Raw genomic sequence first — 26,232 nt, 5'->3', positions numbered from 1 at the left:
CCAGGAGAGTTTCTCCTGAGAGAATGAATTTCTATACAGATAATTTTCTAAGATTGGTTGGGATACTAAAGAACTGTGTTGTGACCTATCAGGGCTGTCCTGTTTACTGCTGCCATCTGTCTTTGAGAAGACTGAGGGAGCCTGCAGAGCACACTGAGATGTGTTCATAGGGCCCTGTGAGTTCACAGCATCAGCACTGCAAGCTCTTTGCTCTTCAGGGGATCAGCATTCAAATGTTTTTTCAGATGACTCCTTTGTCTACTAGGAAAATTGTCTACCCAGAAGAATTATCCCAGATCATTTGAATGTGTGTACAAAACTTATGTTTATTGGGACTATAGCAGCAACATTTGTACCTAAGGATTGACTCGCAAGGAGATACTTAGAAAAGTTCAGGCCAATTAACTAAGGCTATACCAATATGGCAGGGGTGTCCAATTCAACCAACCCCTCTGGCTAAGTGTTGGTATGTGGGCTGGATCAGGACCATGCACTGGAATCAAGGTATGGCCCTGTCCAGTGAGGTGCCCCAGGCAACCCATGCCTGAGATCCTCTGCTACATTCAAGTGCCCATAGCACCAGGGCCAATTTATGCACCACATGCAGTACAGAGCAGGGCTAGTGCATGCTGCATGCAATGCATGGGGTTGGACCAGTGGGACGCACTGCATGTAGTATGGGGCCAGCATGGGACACATGCTATATGTGGTGCCCTGCCAACTGACCCTGGACACTGTCCCTGGCCTGGCCCAATTCAGACCAGCCTCAGAACCAGCAATCACTGCATGTCTGTACCCAGGCCAATCCCCCATGCTGCATGCAGCATCCACAACTCTGGGTCCAGCCTGCATTCCAGACTGGCTACTCCGGCCATGTGGTTCACGGGGTCAATCTGAGAGTCAAATCATAGGGTTCTGTGGGCTAGATATGGCTCATGGGCTGTATGTTTAACATCCTTGCTCTATGACATAAGGCACTGCTATGTTGAGAAATGCCATGCTTCCTATGTGTATGCTACCTCTGCAACTGGACGCAGCATAATTATGCTAGGGTGGCACTGTGTGTGGAAACTGTCTTCAGTGGTAGGCCCTTCACAGAAGGTAGAAGTCCTGGTTCCTGATGAATGATATATTTGGAGTATCTGCTGATCTTTATTTCCTTTAGTAAATCTTATTGTTAAAAACATCAAGTCCGGGCCAGATCTTATTCTGCCCGTTGGGCACCTACATGTGATCCAATTCCACCCTGCTAAAGTCCCTGAAAAAACTGTTTAAAACAGCGGTTCCCAACCTCGGGTTGCAACCCAAGTGAGGGCCATGGGGGCAATGCCAGTGGCGCTGCACACAAAGGATAAGCTGTGCCACATGCTGGGAGCTCCCCCAGCCCTGGACCACCGACCGCCACAATGCTTCGCTCCCAGCAGCGGGTTGTGGCAAAAAAAGGATGGGAATCACTGGTTTAAAATATCATCACCTTACCCTTAACCCTAAGGTCACAAGAAACAGCAAGCAGGAAGATCAACACACCTTGTGTGCTAAGTGTTCTTCAGGGATTTGAGCAGAGTGGAACAGGATCACACTAATAGGTGGATTAGAATCTGGCCCTATTGCTTTTATAAATGGCTTCATGTGGTTTTGGATACATTATTGTTACTATAGAGACAGGAAATCATGATGGGCTCAGCCAGATGCCCAGTATACAAAGAGTCTGTATATAATGCATATATGCTTACAGGCATTCAAATTATACTTCCTTCATAAGGTATTGTGAATCTACGTTTGAGAGTTAGCTCAGAGTATTTGGCAAAGGAAATGATCTGATCTCAAGCGGGGTTTCTATTTTATGTGCTATACATAGCAGTTTGATGGAATACTATTTGTACTTTAGTAACATCTGTCTCAAGTACTTGTAGCCTAGTTGTTGCATCATTTTTTCTGCCTGTTTGTTTCTCAAATTTCTGTTAAAAAAACAAAAAAGGTAAACAGCACTGAAGGGTCACCTCAGTACTACCCCAATATAATACTTTATTCAGCATGTCTAGGAATTGGTTTTCCTGTTTTACATGTGCTCCCAACTCGCACAAGGGTTTTACCTTTTCTAATTGGACAACAACATTTTAATGTGTTGGGAAATGTTTTATTTAAAAAATGCTCCAAGATAAAAAAAAAATAATATATATATATATATAATAATACCCTGGAAAATCAATGACAAGCCTAATGTCAGGGGAGATGCACTGGCCATTCCTCTAGGAGTTGCATATGATGGATCTAGAAACCTTTTTTGAAGATGATATTATAAAATATGATTAGTAACTTAGTCCTAAATCCCATAAACCTCCATTTACATTACCAGGCAAGGGATTTTCTACAAGAGGTCCCCCTGACACAGGGTGATCACCTGTCCCTAACTGGGCAAGACAGTTCTGAAATGGGAACACCAAGTCCTGGTCCCAGTCCCGGGTTGCATGACTCCAGGGCAGCATTTGTCCTGGATTCACAATATGGTAGCATGTTTACCATGAACAAATGTCTGCCTAGGGGTAAACTGTGAATGCAAAATATCTATGCTGGGAAATATTACACCAGTGTACTTTTACCCTTATTTTTCTCAGGGTAAGTCTACACTGCCTTTGAGTGAATTACACTGACTCAGAGCTGCATATCACATGTCCACTCACATTTGACATTGGCATAAAAACCAATTATATGACAGTTTACACTAGTATATCTAGGGCATCGTAGTACTGCTATAATGTTCACTCCTTTGGTTTTAGTAATCTATTTCAATTTATTTTACTGTAAATTTAAAAAAACAGTAAAACAAAAAACAACCCTTCCTTTACTTCCTTATATCCAAACATTGTGTTTATCAATCTGTTATGCTAGCAAGCTCTCTGTCTCACTTACAAGTTACCTTCATAAAGAATTGGCTCCATACTAGCATTGTTTTTAGGTTGATGTAAAGACTCTTAAGCAAGGAGGCTTCACTGGCAGCAGCAGCAGGCACTTTCTCTACTGGGCCCCAGGAATGTACCAATTATTCTACCTGCAGTATTCATCTGTTGACATGGTACTACTTTATCTTGAATGCCTGCCAACTAGTGCCACAAAGGCAGTTGGAAAATGGAAAAATATAAATGGATTTGTAATACTGAAAAGGATACATCTAATTCACTCTGGAAGAGAAAAGATAAGTAGGTATTAGTTGTCAATGTATGGATTATCATTAACCTCATGGTCATAAAGCATTAAAAGCTATTTGTCCTGTGGAAGAAGAACAGTTCTGGAAGGACACAGATATAGTTATAGCATGCTCTACACAATGATACATTATCCCATCTTTCTTGACAAACTTAGATTCCTTAGAATTTAATCTCCCATTTAAAAAAATAAACTTCAGAGAATTATAGTTGCTAACTGTTAAAACTTCTCTGAAGATATGAATTCACAAGTCTGAAGAAATACAGCCAGAAATAGTATACTTGAGCATGTAAATCCCACTTCCACCCCCAACCACCAAAAAGGGTAGTAACTCAGAAGTTTAGTAAGGATTGTTTAAAGATGGTATAAACATTGGTAATTAAATCTCTGCATATTGTAGCAGAAACATCTAGATAAGGTGCATACTTGTTATTGTTGAATGGTGCAGTGCCATACACAGAAAGAGGGGTTGCTATACAGTTTTTGAATTGCAGGTCTCTGAAGTTTAAAGGGCGTTCTGTTCCAGGCACTGGAGCTCAGCCATTTCCTCCTTTCCCTCCTCAGGGATTAAGTTTCTATCCAAGGAGGTTGATGCTTCCTATAGTCTGCCTGGAGGGGAACATAAGCCTCCGTAGGGCTTCTTTGCCTTTTCTTGGAGGTCCTGTATTCTATCCTTGACTGTTATGCCAGGATCCTATTGACATAGTGCTGCTGCAATGTGAGAATTTCACATGTCTTAACTTGGTAGCTGTGGATCAAAATTAAAATGTTCTCTCCTTAATTCCATTCTCACTGCTAAAATACTGACATTCCTTGTTTAAAAGGTTTATAATGTATGATAAGATCAGAATTTAAGAGAGATTGGTTCAGTTTATCCTCATGATTAAAAATCTTTATTGAAAAAAAGGGGAGGCATGTATTCTACACTCTGCAGGGGTTCTAGTTATGTAGCTCCTATATAAGGAGAGGCAGAGTTCAATCCCACAGGCATCTTTGAAAACTTGCCCCTCATTCTGTGAGTATTTACTTCAGTACATCAGCATAAATTCTGATATTTGAATTTAAGCTCTGGAAACTCCATTAGATAAAAATAGCTTGTGCAAGAATGTTTAAAACTCACAAACCTAAAAATACAAAGATGACAAAACGTCCCTCCAGAGCAGGACAGATGTTCTTTTCTTTCCCACAGTTCTGTTTATCTTTCCCTTTTTCTGTTGTCACAATCATAATTTAGGTTGCTGTTAAAATACTATACATTAATCTAGTACAGGACAGATGTATTCCCTTTGCTCTGTGGTTTCTACCAGAACCTCAAGTTGGAATTACAGCTCTGCTATTCAGTGGCCTGCTATTTATTCTATGTGTTATATGCTATTAAAAATAGAACTATGGTATGGTATGTGATTTCTCTGACCCACTCCCCTTTTCAGTCCTCACAGTTTTAAAGCCTAACTGCTTTGAGAAATGCTAACCTCTGTGCTATAATGTATTCAGTACGTTGTCAACAACCCTTAGTTTTTAGACTATGTACCCTTTCAAGAAATGGCTGTGTAACAATTGGTAAATGTAGCAGATTTACAAGTTTGCCTTAAGAGTTATTAGAAAATAGCTGTGTTAAAACTAAGTCTAGTTTATACTGTCACAGCTGAAAAATCTAAACCTGGGAAACAGCTGGCATCAGGCTTAGTTCAATTGGGCAAATAAGTGCTAGTAAATTCTAGTGCGTATGAAAGATCAAATTTGTTTGCTGATGTCAGTGCTTTGGTAGTGACTGCCATCAGGGCAGATTTAACAAAGAATTTCTAAACTAAGGGCAATAAAGAAATGGGATATCCTGTGGTGGCCAATTTTCAGCATGATAAGGTTAGCTGGGAGTTTGCCCAGCATTGTAATAGTGAGGGGTTCCAGGAAGGTTATCTCTTGTTGACATTGAATTTACATGATTAGTTCAAATGGCCTATATCTACTGTAAGAAATGTTTGCACTAGTATTGGGAAATCAAAGTTATAAACCTCAAGGGGACATGGCGATTTCTAGCATGTGCTGTTATCAGTGGCATACCATGGAGATGATAGGTTCTGAAAGAAGCAATACTTTGTTATACAGAGGCCATTCACCAACTTGAATCAGGGAAGAGGAAGGACAGCCTGCAAAGGTTACCATGTTGAAACTGTGTAAACAAAATTTTAGCTAAACTTGCTTCTAACCAGGTTCGTTCATCCTATATCAAATACTACCAGAACCACATTCAATAGATTTATTCTAGTCTAGGACCACCATGCTGGCTGGCCAAACTTTGTAAGAAACCAGTAATTTTTAACTGGAAACATGTTTGAAATTCATTCCTTAACTCTATGATTTTTGTATATACCAGTCTTCTTAAATTCCCACTGTTGCAATGCTACCAGTAATAGCAATAGTGGGATGCAGTTGATGTTTCAACCTCTGCTTTGTGTTAAGCTTGCTCAGTCCAGGTGACTGTCAGTGCCCTGCATACACCAGTGATTTCACCATTTTTAGCACCAGGGAAGCTTATTTGGGGATTTTTCAGAACAAATATATAAACAGCTAATTCAAAGGCTAGTGTTGATATCAGAGTGGGATGCTTCAGTTCCCTAGAAGGACCTCTAGGGGGTTAAGCCAGTAAGAAAGCTGGTCTAGCAGAAATATTTTTGCACTCGCTGACAGATCATTTACAGGCCATGTATGCTTTTATCACTGTAGGTTATAAAGTAACTGACAACTTTAAGCATTAGTGAACAATCTCTTCATTAAAGTTTTCAAAGAGAAGAATCACTGTGTAATGGATTCCAGGTCTTACCACTCTGCTGAAATATTTATCCAAAACCTCCACAAAATTATGAATTAGTTCATATACAGCCATCTCATTCTGAAATTAAATGGAAAGCAAACAAATATTAAATGAATAGACATACTATAGATGTAAGGTAATATAGATGCAATGTGCTACTCTTAAACATTCAATTTTCTTATGAGATGAGCAGATTTTGAAAAGCAGTTGGAAAGTAGTTGTGAAGTGGCATCGGTTAATGTACAATCTTTAGCTACTCTTAAAGATATGCCTACGTACTGCAGCTGGGTATATACACTTCAGCTAGCATTAATCAAACTAGTTTAAATAATGGTAGCAGTACAGACACATTGGCATGAGCTTTAGTGCAGGTCAGATGACTAAGGACCCTGGGTCTCTAACAAGCTGGTATAGCTAGTGCTGATGTTTGTATCATCTTATCTTCACTGCTGTTGTTGCCCATGCTAGTTAAATTAAAGGAGCCAGTTTTAGTACATTTACCCATGCTGCAGTCACAATTTCCAACTGCAGTGTTGACATACCTCTAGTAGCTACTTCAAAAATATATATACATTATTGTTCTATAATACATCAGAGTTGAACAACTTGCTCTAAGGTGTAAGTCACTATAGTTCTGGCTCAGAAGAAAGCATTCATACAGCAGCCATCATCCTTCCTGACCTCTAGGGTAGGTCTACACTACAACAGTATAAATGTTTGTATTAGTTTCCTAGAACTGGTGCTGCCTCAACAACATAAATAGGACTGTAGTTTGGCCTGTTTCATAACAGAGTAATAAATGCTCAAACCTGCTAGACATTAGTAATGATGCCACTGCTTGCACTGGTACAGCTGGAAATTTAGTAGTATAAACAAGATCTGCTCCTTACCCCCCAAAAATATATTCTTTATCCTGACTATCTTTCTCAGCAGTCAATTAAACCGCTTCTTCTCCACACTCTCATGTTATTGACTTTTCTGGACTAGGAAATTTCTGTTAAAAATTGCCATCATCATGAGTGACTGTGTTGAGCTTCATCCATTATAGCAAAAATGAGAGTGCTAGTGTTGCCCTCATGGCAGCACTATGCCATGTTGATAGGGGTGCACAGATAAATCGATGCATATCATTTTGGCACCGATAAAAGGAAAACTGACATTATCAGCAATCGGCTCTTTTGGCAGAAGCAGCTGATAATGTCACTAATAAATGCCACATGCGTTCATACAGATGCAGCATGCACATGGCCAGGTATGCAGCCCAGCAGCTTGGAGAGCAGCATCTGGCAGGTAAGTCTGGTGGGAGGGAGTAGGGGGTGCAGATTGAGGCCCCCACAGTGAGGGAGGGAGTGGGGGCTGGGGCAGGGCAGGGGGTGCCCAGCTGGGGCGGGGCAAGGTGGGGCAGGGTGCAAGACGGAGCCACCGGAAGCTCATTTGGTGGGTGGGGCAGCTCCCATTGCTAAGCAGACCTCCAGGGAAGAAATGGGGGGTATGTGCCCCCTGGATTTGTGCGTGGGCCAAGGGTGGGTTGCCCACTGTGGGCCAGGGGGGCTGAGCTGGCCTCTTCCCAGCAGCAGGGCTGGGCTGGGGCTGCACTCTGTGCAAGTGGGGCTGGGGTGGGTGGTGGCAGCGCTGGGAGGGGGGCTACATGAGACAACAGTGAATTTTGGGGTGGCTGTCAACTGCCCTGTAGCCCTCTCTCCCAGCACCACTGCCACCCCAGCCCTGTCTGCCTGCCCCAGCCCAGCCCCCGCATTTTGGGAAGAGAACAGTGCAGTCCCTGGCCCCAGCCTGCAGTGGGCAGCATGCCTTCACTCCATGCACAAATCCGGGGGGCACGTGCCCAACATGCCTTCTGAGGGGTTGCGGGCAGCAGTGGAAGCCACGTCCACGTATGAGTTGCCCACAGTTCTGCCCTGTGCCATACCCCGGCTAGGCAGTTTTTGCATCTGCCCCAGCACCCACTCCCTCCTGTGGGGGCCTTGATCTGCCCACACCCCACAGCCCTTCCCTCCCCCATGCCCGTTCCCCCCAGCAGATTTACTGACAGACGCTGCTCTCCAAGCTGCTGGGCTGCATATTGGCATTCAGATTGGAATCAGCTGATATGGCTGGTTAATAATTGCCCATCAGTATCACCCCTAAATGTTGGTCAGCTCTAAGTTGGGTTAGGTGACATATCATCTGCTACCACTGTGTAGAGCAGTGCTTCTCAACTAGGTTGTCACAAGGTCCTTTTAAGGGTGTCACAGAGTGCCATGCAATATTAGCACTGTTAGGTATGCAAAAACTTAGAAGTGATTTACAGGATAAACCCAGAGATTTCAAATAGGAATACATAGTGTTCAAAACATTAAGACCTATTGTGGGCTTTCTGAGTTCTTTGCAACAGAAGAATTGCTTTTCCTGCATAGCCAAAAAATGAAGGAATGCTAAGTACTGGCCTTTTCCAAGGGGTACCTTGAGTCTAATGAAGGGTGTCTTGAGTTTAAAAAGGTTGAGACCACTGGTATAGATTTAATTATTATGAGTGCCAATCAAATAAAAACCCTACTGGGAGCCAATGCATTGTATGTCAGAAGCATAAATCTAGAAATCTTACTTTGTAAGAATTTTGTTTGTGTAAGGAATTTGGGGGAAAAAACAATAGAGGTATTTCCAGATCTGTCTATAATTTGTAACTTTTATATTGTTTAAGTTGACTTAAAAGAATACTGAACTAAAAGGCTTATGGGCAAAGCAGGGAATCTTTTTTTTACTGATAATCTCTCCAATTTGGAAAGTCAAACCTATTGCAACCAACTTGTGCTCAAACCCCACTGAAATTAAAATACAGCATATGCATAAGTGTTTCCCTAAACACAGATGGGCCTAAACCAATTACTAATTTTGCTTTCCTTAACAGAGGTATAAAAGGAAAGCTCTGTGCCCTAGGTAGCAGCAGTACAAAAAGCAGCAGTGGCTTCTGGCTGCCAGTTCTGGCAGTACAGCCAGCCAGCACACTGGCAATAGCTATTATTTTTGTCCTCTCCTCCCACTTGGCCATTGGTGATGCGTAGGGGGTGCAGGAGGATGCATGTGCACCCCCTGAGATCAGTGAGATTGGACCCTGCGAAAAGTCCCACCGATGCTGCCGGTGGCACTTGTGGGTGGTTGCTGCTCACCACATCCTCTGTCCCCTTTCCACCGCTGACACTGTTGTGGCCATCTGCGGGAGCTCCCCACTTGGCCCACCCCCGCTGATGACACTGCCGTGACAGCCTGCAGGATCTCCTTGCCTGCCGCCAACACTGCCACCACTGTCTGCGGGTGGTCACTATTCCCCCCAGCCTCTGGGGCCATGTGGCATTCATGCCCTTAGCTCCTTTCCCCCTCACTCCCCAAGCCAATGCCTGGGCCTACTGCCCTGATTATGTTACTGGTCTTGAATATGGGCCTAATGTAAAGGTAGATTTCAGTCATATATGCTTCTTTTTCTTAACAATGCTAAATCTGCTTAGACTGAGAGTGTTTTAGTTGCTTCCATCTCTGTACTCTGTTGTCTTGGCTAGTGAAATCTGAGGCTAATAAGGCTAAACCACCTCAGATAATAGACAAACATCAATTCACAACATAGAATTTATCGTTAGACTATAATTAGGAGCCTCCAATGGTGACATTTCAGATTGTTACAACAGTATGAAGTCTACCAATGAAGTATGAGGTTTTCACAATGACTCCTTAAAATTCTGTAATTGAAAATGCAAAACTGCATTGGGAAAAAAGAATGAGCCAATGCCATCTACAAAGATTGATTTAAATACAATATTTATGTATTAAATGTAATTTCTTACTTCTGTCTCATTGATTCCAACCACGATGAAAAGGGCTGCATACTGCCGGTATACCAGCTTAAAATCCTTATACTCAATGAAAGAGCACTAGACAGAAACAAGCAGTGAAACATGCCTTAATTACTACTTTAATTTACAAGTAAGAAGCCCATATTTATGCACTGTACATACTAGACTTACCAAGGACTTTGTCTCTCCTTTACAAAAGTATAATTCCATGATCTCATAGACTCTTTATATCATTCCTGATTTACACTGGTATAAATGAAATTCTGGAAATAAGAGATTATTTGTGTGTTGCTTGACCACCGCTATTCCAGGACTGAACCAGATAGTGTAAATTAATAAAGTATACTCAGAAAATGCCTAGATTCCAAATAACTGTTTTTTTGCCTATTGGGGAACTGACTTGCAAAGCTGTAACATCTTTGCAGTATTGCTAATTCTTGTGATTGTTATAAAAAAATCTAGAAATATTTTTTTCCACCCAATTTCACTCCAGACCTTAATTCAGGAACTATGTAACTACAGAAAGAACTGAGCTTTCATTTAAAAAAAGTTTCTAGCTCTTGTCTGAAAATAGGAAACTGGAATGCTAAAAAATCAGAAGGCAATTTTGTGTTTTAAAATCTAATGATATTGTGGGTCTCACTCATCATTTTGCACATGGGCTAGGGACAGAAGCGGTTGCACATAAACTGGTTTAAGTGATCAGAAACCAATTTAAACCTGTAACAGAACAGAAGTTCAGTGCACATAAACCAATTTCAAAATGGCTGAAACCAGTTTGAGATAAACTTTGGTTGAATATAGTATCACACTTAACTGATTGAGGTCATACCAATGGAACTTCTGCCCTGACCCTTTCCTGGTTTAAGTTAAATCAGAGCAATGCCAGCATACTCTGCAGCCCTGGGTTGGGCTGTGCTGTCTTCTCTGGTACAGCTGTGGCTGGCTGTGGTCTCTGGGGAGGAGAGGGCAGAGGAAAGAATAACCCCCCTTCCTGCCCCCTTCACCTCAGGTTGCCATGCCCAGCTAGCATCTAGCCAGGCCCCCACCCCTGCCGCTGCAGCAGTGGGGGGGGCTCTGACATGAGCTATTCCACTTGGCCAGGCAGACCCAGGCAGGAGGGTGGGACAGGGGAAGGAGAAAGAAATAAAATCCTACTCTGTTCCCCCATTCACTGGAGGCTGCTGCTGGGGCTGGCCACACCCCCTGCTGCTCAAGCAGCAAGCAGGGTGAAATGCCTGACAGGGTCTGCTGCACCCCTGGCTAGCAAACCCTGGCTGGGGTCTGTGCCAGTAGGACAGGGGAAGGAGCAGGGAATTAAACACCCCTCCATCCCCTGTTTGCTGGAGGCTGCTGCCAGGGCTGGCCACACCCCCCACCACTTGAGTGGTGAGGGGGAAGGGTGCAAAATGCCTGGCAGGGGCTACTTCCCCCTTTCCTCTCCAGGGACACCCCAACTGGGGAATGTGCAGGCCAGGGTGGGGTTTTTACCCCCTCCACAATCATACTCAGGCCTGGTGGGGCCTGGCCATGCCCCGCTCCCATCTCAGTTTCTTTCCAGCCAAGGGCTCACTCTAGCACCGTCTGGCCTGAGCCACTGCAGGCATATGCCTGCATTTCTGGAATCAAAAGTGAATGTCTATTCACTTGCAAATTGGTTCAATCTACACAGTTTACACTAACATGCAAAGAGTGAATTGATTCAGGCTCGGACTTCTTGAATGTTTGTACTTGGAGCTGATAGGACTGCATGTGTGACTGCTTGGCAAAGAGACCTATATGTCTAGCTATATATCCTTAACAGCTCAGTATATTCTGTTTGAGCCAGGTGAGGATCATTATGGAGTAAAAGATATTCATTCCTTCTTGCATTTCTCCTGGACTTCTGAGTCCAGGAAGGGATGGGAAGAGAAGGGAGCATCTGTAAGAATACTAGACTTCCAGCCTCAGAAATACTTGTTTATAAAGTTCACAATATCTATTAACTTGCATAAGCTTGTATTCTACCATTGTTTTCATTATAGATACAAATAGAATAACATGCAATGGGTGTTCTTACTGTTTTGAATTATTTGGACCTGGATTTTTATGTTGTAACCAGAAGCTACACAAGAACTGCCAACAGAGGAGAAATAAATAATTCTCCATAACTCTCTTACAATTAAAACAGATGTTCTTTGTTCACTCTGCCACTTCCTGGCAATGCTGTCACTTTACACTGAAAATCACAGCCAAAAGGCAAGAGACACTGGCATGATCTGATTTCATAAGAAATGGCTGGATAAGGAAAAAAAATACTTACTTGGTCTTTTGAACGAGAGAGACAATTTTTGATTACTTCAGCTTCTAGTAGGGTCCGTTTATGAAGTTCCACATGTTCATAGTACCTAGAAAGTCTTGTCTGACCTTGTTTGTTCACCATAAGAAAAAACTTTATCATTTTTTCTGTTCAGTTAAGCAATAATCTCTTTTGCACAGGAGCTAGATAATTCTGTGATGTATTTCTGGGGAAAAAATAAAAAAAAGATATGTAGAAGTTATTTAAAAAACTTTTTAAAGAGTAGCTTTATGTTTTCTAACACAGTTAGTATCTATTTTTTTATTTCTTTGGTCTGTGTCCCGTGTAAAACTGGCATAAGCAAGAGAAAATTCAGGTCCATTGTCTTTTTTAATATGAATAGATTAAATTTGAACTCTTATTGCAAAGAAAAGTGCTGATAAGCAAATGCCCTATAAGGTTCTTCTATTTTGCAGTAACACCAAAGATCCCGATCTACATATTTTCGGATTCTAGGTATAAAGCAAGTTTAATTTTATGAGTTCTCTCCAGTTAAAGCGATTTGTAAGACCTTGGTAAATATTACTTATCTCAGGGATTACTTGTCTCTTTTCAAAATACATGTCTCACACATGGGAGCCAACCTTTTGTTCATGACTTACTGTGACAAACTGGCCAACTTTTGAAGGGCAAAATATGGGACAAAAGTCCTGTTTTAGAGACTCTTTAGAGCCACAGACTTTTACAAGTTGGGGATGGTTGATTGCTTTACTTGTGGGGGTGGGCAAAATGGTGCAACTGGCTAGTGACCGGACTCCATTTCCCAAGCAGTCCCTGTCCGCATAGCTGAGGCCAGTTTCTATGGAGACCCCAGCAGCAGCTGCACTGTGATGGAGCCAGCCCAGAGTTTCAGCGGAGACTGGCCCCCAGAATGCTTGTGGGGTACATGGCAGGAAGTGGAGCTGCTTTGGCGCTGGGCTGGGATCTTGCAGTGGTGACAACATGGTCTGGAGCTGGGGCACAGCTGTGATCTGCAGCCTGCATGCCCCGGGCAGAGACATGCAGGAAGCACGTCACAGCTCTGCTGCAGCTCCTTGCAGCGGTGGCAGTGTGGTTGGGAGCTGAGGCAGAGCTGTGATCTGCGATCTGCTGCCTGCATGTTTGGAGCATGCAGGCTGCAGATCATGGCTCTGCCCTAGCTCTGGACCATGCTATTGTTAGAAATGGAGTATTGTTAGAAATGCACAGCTTGCATCTTGCACCTGATAAGAAAGAAACACTGCCAAGGACTTTTTTCCTTGCCCGGCCTTGCCACAGCTCTTCTTACACTAAATCGCAGACTCTCCCCCAGCTTCTCCCTAGCCTTTCTCATGCAGATTACAGAAGCTGGAATTCAACTGACTGTGTCCTTGAAAGGGGGGGGCAGTTTAAACTCTTGGTGACCTATAGTACTCTCTGAGCATGCTTAATTAGCTGATGCATATTTACCTCTCCGTCCTGCATACTTAAGTAGTTAATTATAATATACATGCGATGTATGTAGTGATGTAACCACATGTATGCTTGTATGAAACAGAAGTGAGCTGTAAGAGTTCCTGTTTCTGCACACGTGCCCAGGAGGAAAAAGATAAATATAGCCTGCAAAATTCCTTGGTGGGTTCCGAGTAATCTGAGTTTTTGACTCTGCTCTGACCCTATTTGCAAATACACCTTTTGTGCCATCTAATGAGTGTGTGTCTGTGATTTTAGTGGCCTCCAGAGAAACGAACTGCTTTTAAGCATCAATTTGGCACCCCAGATGGGACGTCTCTGGATCACCTCGGGGCTCAGTGACAAGATCATCTCTGCCACCACGGGGAGTGCGCACCGAGCCGCCTTTTTGGGCTCGCCCAGGGGGTTTGAGATGTGAGTCGGGGTACCCGAGAGGTTAAAGGCTCCTGTGCAAAATTTTTGGTTTCTGAGGACGCCAGACACACATTCCGGCATTCTGATCGAGATCTCTGGGGTATCTGAGTGAGTATATGAATTCCCTTGCCCAATTTGGTCTGGATCCGGTAACAAAGACGCGTTCGATTTGGTTTAATACTGGGAAATTTTCGGCCTGGTATATACGAACCATCTGTAACTAGGATCTTTTGGTATTTGGTGTGTGTTGGACGCACTTTTGTGGGCATATGGGTGCGGGTCGCTCCCATGTAGAAAACTCGGATACGCCTTTAAGTTATATATTACAAAACTTCAGTAAATTTGGAAAGCAGGCAGATTATGGAGTGAAGATGAAAAAGGGTGATTTAATTAAGTTTTGTCAACTCGAGTGGCCAACATTTGGGGTCCACGGGACCCCGAAAGGATCCTTTGTAGTAAAAGAAGTGATAGCTATCCATGAAATAGTTATGCAGAATGGATATTGGAATCAATTTCCTTATATCGATTGTTGGTTGTGGGTGGTTCAAAATCAGCCACCTTGGATTAAGAAATGCTTAGTAAAGTCTCATGTGATGGTTGTTAAAGGAAAGACTCGAGGAGGACCACCTGTACTCCCTGAGTCTAATGAGGGGGGGAATTCTGAATTGGCTGAGTATCGGACCCGCTCTCCGGTCACCCTGTCAGGTAGCGAGGATGAATCGGACACCTCCTCGGGATCCAGTCCCTCTGCACCACTGCTCCCTCCCTCAGAGAAACCACCACCGGCGTATCAAAGCATACCTAATGATTCAGAGCGTGAGCCTCAGCCAAGCGCCCCATCTGAATCAGGGAATAAGGGCTATTATTTGCGCAAGACTGTGGAATCACAGCCGGTGCTGAATTGCCCGATGTGAGAGGTTATCGGAGGGGGGGCAATGCAACTTTTGTCTACACCCCACTTAGTACTTCAGATTTATTTAACTGGAAGAATCAGAGCCCCTCTTTTCGTGAAGACCCTGAAAAGATGAGGGACCTGTTTCGATCTATTGGACAAACCCATCGACCCACTTGGGCTGATGTCCAGATGATGCTTCAAACCGTCCTGACCCCGGAGGAGAGGAGATTAGTGTTGGGGATGGCAGAGCGCATTGCAGTAGCCAGGGTAGAAGCGGAGGGAGCTGCTGGTCGTACCAGCGTGATACCTGCCCTGTTGAGGAACCGAGATGGGATAATCATACTGCAGAAGGAAGAGAGCTGAGTGCACGGTATCTGGGGATTATAGTGGAAGCAATGGGGAAGGCAGTGCCTCGGGTTACTAATCTGTCTAAATTGTATGAAGTGAGACAGGGAAGAGAAGAGGATCCCTCAGCTTTCCTTGGGAGGCTGTATGAGGCGTTCCACAGGTTTTCGGACCTAGATCCAGAAGCCCCAGATAATCAACGCATGGTAAATCTTATGTTTATTGGTCAATCCGCTGCTGATATTCGTAAGAAGTTACAGAAAACTGAGGGAGGTGCTGGGAAATCGATTTCAGAGCTGGTGGAAATTGCATATAAGGTATATGGGAATCGTAAGCATATGCAGGAGCGCAAGGAGGATAAACAGGCTCAGCGACAGATGGCAGCGCTGGCAGTTGCTATAACTGGAGGTAACCCTGGAAAGGCTGGGATGCAGAAAGGGAAAGGAGAAAGAGTGGGAGCAGACGTTTGTGCTTACTGCAGGGAGAAAGGACACTGGAAGAGGGAATGCCCAAAGTTAAAGGAGAAGAGAGAGGGTGAACCAAGAGGTCACCTCATGCGGGCAGAGGAAAAGGGTGAGGACACAGAATGAAGGGGACGGGGATCTAAGACCACTACCCTCCGGGTTGGAGCCTGAGAAGAGCCCATGGTAACCATTAGGGTTGGTGGCAAAAACTTTGAAGCCTTGGTGGATTCTGGGGCTACATTTTCAATGATTCCAGAAAAAACCCCCTGTGCAGGAACTAGTGAGCAGCATGTACTTGTGGAAGGGATTGAGGGAACGCAATCCCGACTCCCTGTTTGTAAGCCACTTCTCACCAAAGTGGGGGACCATTTGCTTGAGCACTCCTTTGTATATTCTCCAAGTTGCCCGGTTGCACTACTTGGGTGGGACCTACTCACAAAATTGCAAGCTGAGATATTTTTCAGAGACAACCAGATGGTGGTCCAGCTACCTGTCAAGCAGAGCTTGAACTATCAGATGGCTCTCCTGGAGGACCGACGCCCTGAAGATCACATGACTGGAGTAGACCCTTCGGTATGGGCTGATGGAACCCCTGCACGAGCTAAGTCGGTCTCCCCGGTAAGGATCATACTCAAGGATGGGGACGGGCCCGTTCGGGTAAAGCAGTATCCACTCAGCCGAGTGGCCAGAGCTGGACTCAAGCCGTTAATAGAGAAATACAAGAGGTGCGGATGGCTAGTGGAAGGGTCCTCACCATATAATACCCCCATTCTTGGAGTGCCGAAGGCAGATGGGGTCTCATACAGACTGGTCCAAGACCTGCGAGCAGTAAATAAGAAGGTCCTTTCAGACCATCCTGTAGTCCCGAACCCTCACACGATTTTGACACAAGTACCGGGGGAAGCTGAAATATTTTCAGTGCTAGATTTGAAAGATGCTTTCTTCTCCATTCCCCTTCACCGAGAGAGTCAAAAATTGTTTGCTTTTGAATGGGAGGATCCAGATACTTTCCATAAAGCCCAACTCATGTGGACAGTTCTTCCACAAGGATTCATAGCAGCCCCCCATATTTTCGGACTTGCCCTTCAGAAGGACTTGGAGGAATGGAAGGGATCACACCCCGCAGTGACTCTCCTCCAGTATGTGGATGACCTGCTAGTTGCAAGCCCAAACTTGCAACTCTGCGAGAAAGCCACCAGGTCACTGCTAAACACTCTAGGGGAAAAAGGATATAAAGTCTCTAGAGAGAAAGCCCAAATATGTCAGCCTTAAGTTACATTTTTGGGATATAAGCTCTCAAAAGGAGTCAGAGCCCTGAGTGCAGACATCATACAGGCAATCCAAGGTCTAACCTCACCTAAGTCACCCAAGGAGCTGCGGGCATTCCTAGGGCTAACTGGGTTCTGTCGACTATGGATACCAGATTATGGTGGGAAGGCTAGACCACTGTATGACTCACTGACTAAGGAGAGTCTCACTAAATGGAAATGGAATAAAGAAATGCAGCATGCCTTTGATCTGCTTAAGGCAGCATTAACCCAGCCCCCTGCCCTGGCCATCCCAAATAGTAAAAAGCCATATCGACTGTATGTTCATGAGAATCGAGGGGTCGCATCAGGGGTGCTGACACAGCCATCAGGCCCAACCTGGAGACCCATGGGATATTACTCAAAGGTTCTAGATCCAGTTTCACTCGGGTGGCCAGGCTGTCTTCCGGCTGTGGCAGCCACAGCAGTGGTTGTTGAAGAAGCCCAGAAGATAGTCATGGGTGCGGATATGAAAATACACACCCCACATGGAGTTCCCCAGATTCCAGGGACTGAGGGAGGAAAGTTTCTCAACCCCTCCAGACAATCACGGTATGAGATATTTTTGCTCTCTAATCCAGGACTTACTTTCAAACATACTACAGCCTTAAACCCTGCAACCTTGCTGCCGGAGCCAGGGAAACCGACGCATGACTGCCTTGAGGTCCTGAATCAAACCACACAGGTGCGGCCTGATCTTGCTGAGGACCCAATTGAAGACCCAGATGCTGAATACTTCGTAGACGGCTCCAGCTCTGTCATCGATGGAAAAAGACGAACAGGATGTGCAGTGGTAACCTTGGATAAGGTAGTATGAAGGGAGTCATTGCCGAGCTCATGGTCGGCACAGGCCGCGGAACTCACTGCACTCACCCGAGCATTACAGCTAGGGACAGGCCAGCGGGTTAATGTATATACTGATTCTCACTATGCTTTTTCTACGGTCCATGCGCACGGACTATTGTGGAAAGAAAGGGGTTTCATTATGGCTTCTGGGAATAAAATTGCTAACGGCCCTCAGATTATCAAGCTACTAGAGGCACTCCACCAGCCTAAAGAGGTAGCAGTCATTCATGTGCGGGCCCATGGGAAGGCTGCTGAGGAAAAGCATAAGCTTGGAAATGCAAAGGCTGATGCGGCAGCAAAGGAAGCCGCATTTATTGGTGGAGAGGCGGAGGAAGTATCCAGGCAGGCCTTGTCCCATGCCATATGGCCATACGTCTGGGATCTAGTCCCGCAGTATTCCCCTGAAGAAGATAAATTTGCACAGAAAGCTTGTGCAAAAAAGAACTCCCAGGGGTGGTGGATAGTACCGGGAGGAAAGGTCATGATACCCAGGCCATTGCTTCGGGAGGTGCTGCAACAGCTCCATGCAAGAACCCATATGGGAGGCTTGGCTATGGGTGATCTAGTGATCCGCCAAGCAGTAGCCCCAGGGCTATATGTAGAAGCTCAGCGTATTGCTACCAGGTGCATCACATGCCAGAAAGTAAAGCCTCGAAGGAAACCTCCTGTGCCAATGGGAGGTAGACCCTGGGCAGCGTACCCTGGACAAACATGGGAGATTGATTTTGCTGAGCTCCCACGGTCCGGACATCATGGGTTTTTACTTGTCATGGTAGACCAGCTCTCTGGTTGGGTCGAGGCATGGCCCACCAGGACTGCCACTGCGGCTACAGTAGTGAAGTATTTGTTGCAGGAGATCATTCCCCGGTATTCTCTGCCTGAATCCATCGAGTCGGATCAAGGACAACACTTTGTGGGAAAGGTAGTTCAAGAAGTCGCACAAGCTCTCAAGATCACTTGGAAACTACACACACCATGGAGACCACAGAGTTCAGGACAAGTGGAACGCATGAATAGGACCTTAAAGACTCTACTCACCAAAATCTGTATTGAAGCACGCCTTAAGTGGCCTCAGGCATTGCCGCTAGCTCTTACTTGCATTTGAAACACTCCCCGACGGGGCCTTAAATTAACCCCATATGAAATTATGTTTGGCAAACCCCCTCGAGTCTTACCCCCTGGGATGCGAGAAAATGTAACTTTTGAATTAGGTAATAGCGAGCTTCATATGTACGTTATTGCTTTGCAGTCTGCCTTGTCTTCTCTTCACAGGTATGCAGCCTCCTTTCAGCGTCTGCCTTTAGACGTACCGGTACATGACTTCTGCCCGGGAGACTGGGTCTTGGTGCAGTGGTGGAAAAAGGAACCTTTGACTGAGAGGTGGAGTGGCCCTTTCCAGGTACTTCTAACAACCCACACTGCTGTAAAGATTGCTGGCCATGACGTTGGATACACCATACCCATGTGAAACGACATCCACGAGCGTCAGAGGACACCAACTCCCAGGACGAACTCACTCCGGAAGCTGAGTCGTCCTCGGAACAAGAAGCCAGCAGGTGGAGCTGTGAACCTACTGGTGATCTCCAAGTGCGCCTGAGACGGCTTAATCAAAGTTCAGAAAATTAGACAAGAAAGTAAAAAGAAAAAGTTTAGGCTGTATTTGATCTCAAGAAAGGGAGAATATGGTGGGAATCTTAATATGCCTTGTTGTTATCTATGTAGTAAGAGAAGCAGGATTGAGCAGCCCTAGCCGCCAGCCTATATCCCTGCTTCCCCCAATTGCTCCCCCAGGGACAAATTTGTATGTTGACATGATGGAAAGAATTGCAGGTACCTTCAATCTTACCAACTGCTGGGCCTGTGGGGGACTCCGAGAGGCCGGAGAACAGTGGCCTTGGAGGGCTTTTCCTTTGGCCCCAAAATGGTTGGTAAGTGATAAGGCGGATGTTAAGAGTACTGGTCAAGAATGGGATGAGAACCGCAGCTGGGATCTTTCCCAAGTGGCATTAGGAGAGTACTGTATTAGCAATAATGGTACAGGGAGGAGTTTGGGACATTGAAATGGGTCCGAACATGCACTACCTGTTATGCCCTTAATTGCAGCAAGTATGCAGGTCAATGGAATTCTACTGCTGTTAAGCTCCCAAACTCCACGTGGATGAAATGTAATCCATCCACTCCACAATCATCCCCGTATGATGAAGACACCTGCTTCAGAAAGGTCAGAAGGGCAAGAGTATCACGTTTTGATCCTAACATTACAAAATGTTAGGCATATAATGAGACCCGAAGTGAACGATTCATACCTTACTTCTATAATTGGCAATGGGCGCACCCAAATGGCACGATGGCATGGTTTAATAGATATTGGAGTGCCTCAAATGACACAAATGAAATAACTGAGTGCGAGTATAGGGATAAAGATGGCGTATGGAGATGTCAGCTTAAACCGAGTGACCATTACACTGGCCCTTTAGGGCACAGGGACAACAAATACTATCCCCCTCTTTTCTGGTGGAACTGTGACCCCCTGGCCTTGGGAGGGGAGAACAGGGCCTTAAAAGGACATTATTGGATTTGCGGAAGGCGAGCCTATACGGTACTGCCACAAAGGTGGACAGGAACCTGCTATATTGGGGTAATTGTACCAGCGTTCTTTTTGCTACCATCTGAGGTTGGAAATAAGTTGGGAGTCTCTTTGTATGATGATTGGAACAGGACCAAGAGAAGTATTGATGTAAGTTTGACACGGGGTGGCTCCCAAAAGTGGAAGGAGGATGAGTGGCCCCCTCAAAGGATTATTGAGTATTATGGACCAGCTACATGGGCTAATGATGGGAGTTGGGGATACCGGACACCAATATACATGCTAAATAGAATCATCAGGTTGCAGGCAGTCTTGGAAATAATTACTAACCAAACTGCCACTGCTCTCGAGTTACTGGCCCGACAGAGTTCTCAGATGAGAGAAGCCACATACCAAAATCGAATGGCCTTAGACTATTTACTCGCAGAGGATGGCGGAGTCTGCGGAAAGTTCAACCTTTCTAATTGTTGTCTCCAAATAGATGATAACGGAAAAGCAGTCTTAGAGATTGCCAAAGAGATTAGGAAAATAGCCCATGTACCAATACAAACGTGGGAAAACACATGGGATAAAGACTGGTGGTCTAATCTACTTGGAGGACCCTGGTGGAAGAAAGTAGGGTTTGTATTTTTGTGTGCTCTGACTGGTTTGATTTTTATTCCTTGCCTTACTCCCTGTCTCACTAGATTGATAACCACCACAGTTGAAGGGATGCAAGTTGCAGCAGTCCCCCTCAAAGCGCAGACTGCAGCAAAAGTCACGGTACTCAGAAAAATTCCTCGTAATTATCTTGATCTGCCTAAATGAGAATGGGGAGCAGAAAGCATCTTGAGGGGGGAATATTGTTAGAAATGGAGTATTGTTAGAAATGCACAGCTTGCATCTTGCACCTGATAAGAAAGAAACACTGCCAAGGACTTTTTTCCTTGCCCAGCCTTGCCACAGCTCTTCTTACACTAAATCGCAGACTCTCCCCCAGCTTCTCCCTAGCCTTTCTCATGCAGATTACAGAAGCTGGAATTCAACTGACTGTGTCCTTGAAAGGGGGGCGCAGTTTAAACTCTTGGTGACCTATAGTACTCTCTGAGCATGCTTAATTAGCTGATGCATATTTACCTCTCCGTCCTGCATACTTAAGTAGTTAATTATAATATACATGCGATGTATGTAGTAATGTAACCACATGTATGCTTGTATGAAACGGAAGTGAGCTGTAAGAGTTCCTGTTTCTGCACACTTGCCCAGGAGGAAAAAGATAAATACAGCCTGCAAAATTCCTTGGTGGGTTCCGAGTAATCTGAGTTTTTGACTCTGCTCTGACCCTATTTGCAAATACACCTTTTGTGCCATTTAATGAGTGTGTGTCTGTGATTTTAGTGGCCTCCAGAGAAACGAACCGCTTTTAAGCATCACTGTCACCACAACAGGATCTCAGCCCGGCTTTGGAGTAGCAAACATGCCCGCATGGGTGGTGCTGGAGGTGGGTTAAGGGGGGGATATAGCCAGCCCAAAATTCCCTGTAGCCCTCTGTAGCCACCCCTTCCAGCAGTGCTGCTGCTGCTGCCTGCCCTGCTCCCACGCACAGCACAGTTCCCCACCCTAAACCCCCACCAGGAAGAGGCTGGCACCACTGCTCCCTGCCAGCACTGCTGGGGCCAGTCTCCATAGAAACCCCAGCTGCTATCACAGCAGGGCTGCTGGGGTCTCCATGGAAACCGGTCTCAGCCACACAGGCAGGGGCTGCTGGGCAATGGAGTCCACTGCTGGCCAGATCTCCTGGACTTTGTCCATGTCTGCTTTACTGCTGCAGATCAACATTTGACTGTTAAAGGACTGTTAAAAATCTGTTAAAGGACATAACTCCATAAGAAAGTGTGAGCTTATGGAGGCATTTCCTCTCCAGTGTGCACGAAAGATTTTGTGCATCAATTTCTGGCTATTTGAACCTGTATTCTTGTCAGAAAAAACATTAGTCAAAACAAACCATGGAATAGATCCCCACAACTCTGATCCTGGATCTCTTGCAAACTTAGAGAAAAGACTATGAATCCATAAATGTAGATACTGAGCAGTGGGGCTTACATGTCTGGGGCCACAAACAGGCTTTCATTTCCCACGATGGAAATTTTCCACTGTCAGGAATGTTTTGGGAGAGAGAACAGTACAGGCATTCAGTTTGTAACTGTCCCCTCTTCCCTGCTCTTTGCCCCTTTCTCAGCCCAGGGTGATCCTGGTCTGGGGAAAGCATGGGAAACAGTGGCTACTTGAGTCCTCTTGTTCCTGGGGGGGACTGGAGCAGCAAGGCCAAGCATCCTGCTGGGGACAGATGGCAAGCAAGGCCCCCTGCCTGTGTGAGGAGTGGGCAGGGAGCAGGGGGTGGCTACTCCTCCCCTTTCCTCCTGGTATATGGATGCTTCCCTCGTGTCTTTTTTTTTTCCAAACCAGGGTGATCCTGGTCTGGAAAAGGCACAGGGGCCTTTTCCTGCTGTTCAACTTCTCCTGGGACTGGGAGGAAGTGAGCAACAGCAGCTGTTCTGACTGCCTTCCCCAGACTGGGATGACCCTGGTCACAGAAGGGTGTCAGCAGCATTTCTCCACTGCTCAATGACTTCTGGTCCCTGGGAGAAGTCAGGTGACAGGGAAGTGTGTAGGCATCCATTCTCCTGGGAGAAACTCCCCTCGAAGTGATTGCTACCTGACTGGGGATGGGTTTGCTTTTGAGGGTTAATCTGCACAGAGGTTTGGCGCAGTTGGCCAGAGCACACAGAGGTTGTAACTGTTAATTTTGAAGCCCCAGGCAAGAGCTCTGCAGAGTGGGATCAAGTTCTCCCTTGTCCATTTGGAGTAGTTCTCCACTCCTCCCCTCCCCCGCCCACCCCCAGCCACAGGAACCCAGCTGGAGAAGCCATGCACCATTAAGGTGTAGGACTTGTGTTCTGGAATACAGCAGGAGCAGCCCTGCATTGCCTCTCCATAGGAGGATCTTAGCTGCCCCAAGGACTCAAAGACTCCCACTGCTTCTGTTGAGTTCCTGCACTTGGCTCCTGTTGATGAGCAGTACAGGACTGCTTCAGCTCAGCTTCTAGGACTGGGCAGGACAGGGCTGCTCCTGTTGTGTCCTGGCACACAGCTCCTTCAGCCGGGCAGAATGGGACTTTGCAAGCTTGTCTCCTATGAACAGAGGGGACAGGTTTGTTCCAGATGTGGCAAAGACTCTGGGGGGAAGGGGCCATCATGCTGACATCCCCTCTAAGTTGGTGCCTGGATCTGGTGCCCTTCTTGCCCTCCCTCCCTCCCTCCATTATGCTACTGAGATTATGTTCACATATTAATACTGCTTTTATAGTTTCAGTGTACAATTATTTAAGGGGAAGGTTAGAGCGAGACAGTAGCCCCAAAGATAATGTAAAAATCGAAAAAGTATGTTCTGCATTCATTCCACCAACAGAACTCCTATTTTTCCATGCAAACAAGTATAGAATATGCAGCAGATGACCCTGTATCAAGCATTCATTTTAAAGTAAGAGTTTTGTACATTGGGGTGAATATTTTCTCTTTTGCACACGCATGTCTATCTGGATTTTTCTGTTAGCATCCTAATCAATATGGGTACGTCTAGTCAGTGATTTACAGTTGGTATTCTACCAGAATGTAATATTAACACAGCATTTGCTGGCTTAAGGGTGTAAAGTATGTCTGCTCACTTTTTGGTTTCTTTTCTTGGTGGCCAAAGTAAGTATGTGTTACAGAAATATGTACTAAAGAATGTGGCAATTCCTTTAATACCAAGTGGCAGCCTCCTGAGCCTATGAATTTGGGGTAAATAACTATTAACCTATATAATGTCACTGAAATTTACTGAGTTCTACATTTATTCCAGACAACGTAGCTAGTGAAAAGTGCTGTTAAAAGAACACAGCGTATGTACAGAAACTGTCTTTTAAATCTAAGTAACTGGCATCTTACTTTCTTAAAAAGAAGAATGCAAAAAGGCTTTCCAGGTTGTAAGCTAACAGCTTGCAAAATATAACTTTTTAAAAAAAGGAAAGTTTTAAGTTTTTTAAAATGCCATAAAGCAGTCACAGTAATGTATCCCATCTGTCTTTCTCGTTTTGGATCATAGGCTTATTGGCCCATATGCTTCTGTGGTTTGTGCACTGAAGGTTCAGCAACTTACTGCAAAGGCTGTCTCAGAATTTAACCTCAAGCCACACTGCCTGCTTAGTACTTTTCTAAGGTACAGTGCAAAAGCTATAAGAAAATCTTAGGAGGTCTGGTGTGAGGAAAATATGGCATGAATAAGGACAAAACCCCAATATAATGTATGTTAGCCTGTAAAAAATGAGGTCAGAAAATTGAAAGGGAAAAAATATCAACCAGAAAATCTCTGAGTAATCTTAATGTGCTGTCAGCAAATATTTACACACCTCTATTAATATTTCAGCATTCACTGACCATTTGCAAATGGCAAAGATAAGCTACCTTATAGTGTATGGAAAAACTGTTCACTTTCTCTGCGAAAGAGCATAGGACTCTGTATTCCCTGAAATGGTATCCATATTTTTACATCTCTTCAATAGAGTTGCCACCAATTTTGGCTGTAAAAACTTTGTCTTGAAACTGGGCAGCATGTGGATATAACTTATGCAGATGATTCTTGTACTATATTTTTGTGGATATCGAAGGAGGTGTATGGAATTTTACCTTGGCTGACAAGTAGTTTTTACAACTGTTATTTGCCACTGCAGCATACAGAGACTATAAACAGAGGGAGAATCCCTTTCATATCCTATAACTGAAATGTTGATTGATCTGCACTTACAACAAGGTTGCCGTGCATCTCTTGCTTCCTAACTGCCAACTGACATACTGGCTATCCTGGCTGAGGACTGCCAGGAACCTCTGACAGTCTTGGAGAAATTACTGATTCTACCAGTCTAGGGGCTGGTTTTGCAACCATTACTCATACCATGTAGTGTTTACTTGTGTGTGAATAATCCCACTGGGGAATGTGTGACTACATGCATGCATAATATTCCTTGTGAATAAAAGTTGCAAAACTGGGGCCTTGACCAGATGACATGATTTTTGTAGTGCAGCCTGGATTGACACTGTGTGACAATCATCCTTATGCTTGCCAGGCAAAAAAAAAAAAGAAAGAAAATTGTTGTGGCAAATGCAGTTTTTAAACGTCACTCAGTGCAGTATGGATTTTAGGTTCTCTGGGAAATAGACAATTAGAAAACGAGGAGGAGAATCTCAAGAGACATCCTAGTGACAGCCTAACCCAGGGAGAAAACCTGCCCTGAGTTGGGAAGATGACTTCTGTATTTCCTTTTATGGGTAAAAATTGGAGGTAGTTTGCTGGGTCATTCTTTTATGGGCATTATGTTCCCTGTTCAATTTGTTTTGCTGCCTGCATGAAGAGATAAGCATTCAATTAAAAGAGGCTATAAGAAGTTAAAGAATTGAGCAGGAAAGGTGTAACAATGGGACAGATAAGTCAGCCTAGGTACACAGCTTCAAAGGTTCAAGGGAGTTAAGATAACAATGGCTGGCTCCTTCCAAGTTAGAATAGAGTATCCTTCCCAAGGCTGAGGTTATGATTGAGAGACCCACAAGCTCAAAGGAGGTGTGAGAGGGCTTGTGTGTTAAGGAAGGAGATAGGAGATCTAGATTGTGTCACTGAAAAATGACCAGGCTTGGAAAACTAAAACAAAGACCAAGGTGGCCAATCTGTGGCCTGT

The 26,232-nt window shown here is 44.7% G+C and overlaps 1 protein-coding gene across 1 annotated transcript in view; it reads right to left on the bottom strand.

Annotated features, from left to right (window-relative positions):
• Positions 1–26,232, bottom strand: part of AP4S1 (adaptor related protein complex 4 subunit sigma 1) — a 46,421-nt gene that overhangs the window by 6,391 nt on the left and 13,798 nt on the right. Inside the window, exons 2-5 of the mRNA XM_090033551.1 lie at positions 12,161–12,362; positions 9,850–9,936; positions 6,026–6,094; positions 3,168–3,179 (exon numbers count right to left, since the gene is read on the bottom strand). Of these exons, the coding sequence (XP_089889677.1) occupies positions 3,168–3,179; positions 6,026–6,094; positions 9,850–9,936; positions 12,161–12,298 (306 nt within the window). The 5' untranslated portion in view covers positions 12,299–12,362. The remainder of the gene's footprint in view (positions 1–3,167; positions 3,180–6,025; positions 6,095–9,849; positions 9,937–12,160; positions 12,363–26,232) is intronic.

The sequence above is a fragment of the Crocodylus siamensis genome, chromosome 2 (assembly GCF_052110815.1).
Source record: "Crocodylus siamensis isolate JL-2025a chromosome 2, ASM5211081v1, whole genome shotgun sequence".
NCBI lineage: Eukaryota > Metazoa > Chordata > Crocodylia > Crocodylidae > Crocodylus > Crocodylus siamensis.
This window is presented reverse-complemented; position numbering and strand designations above follow the sequence as displayed.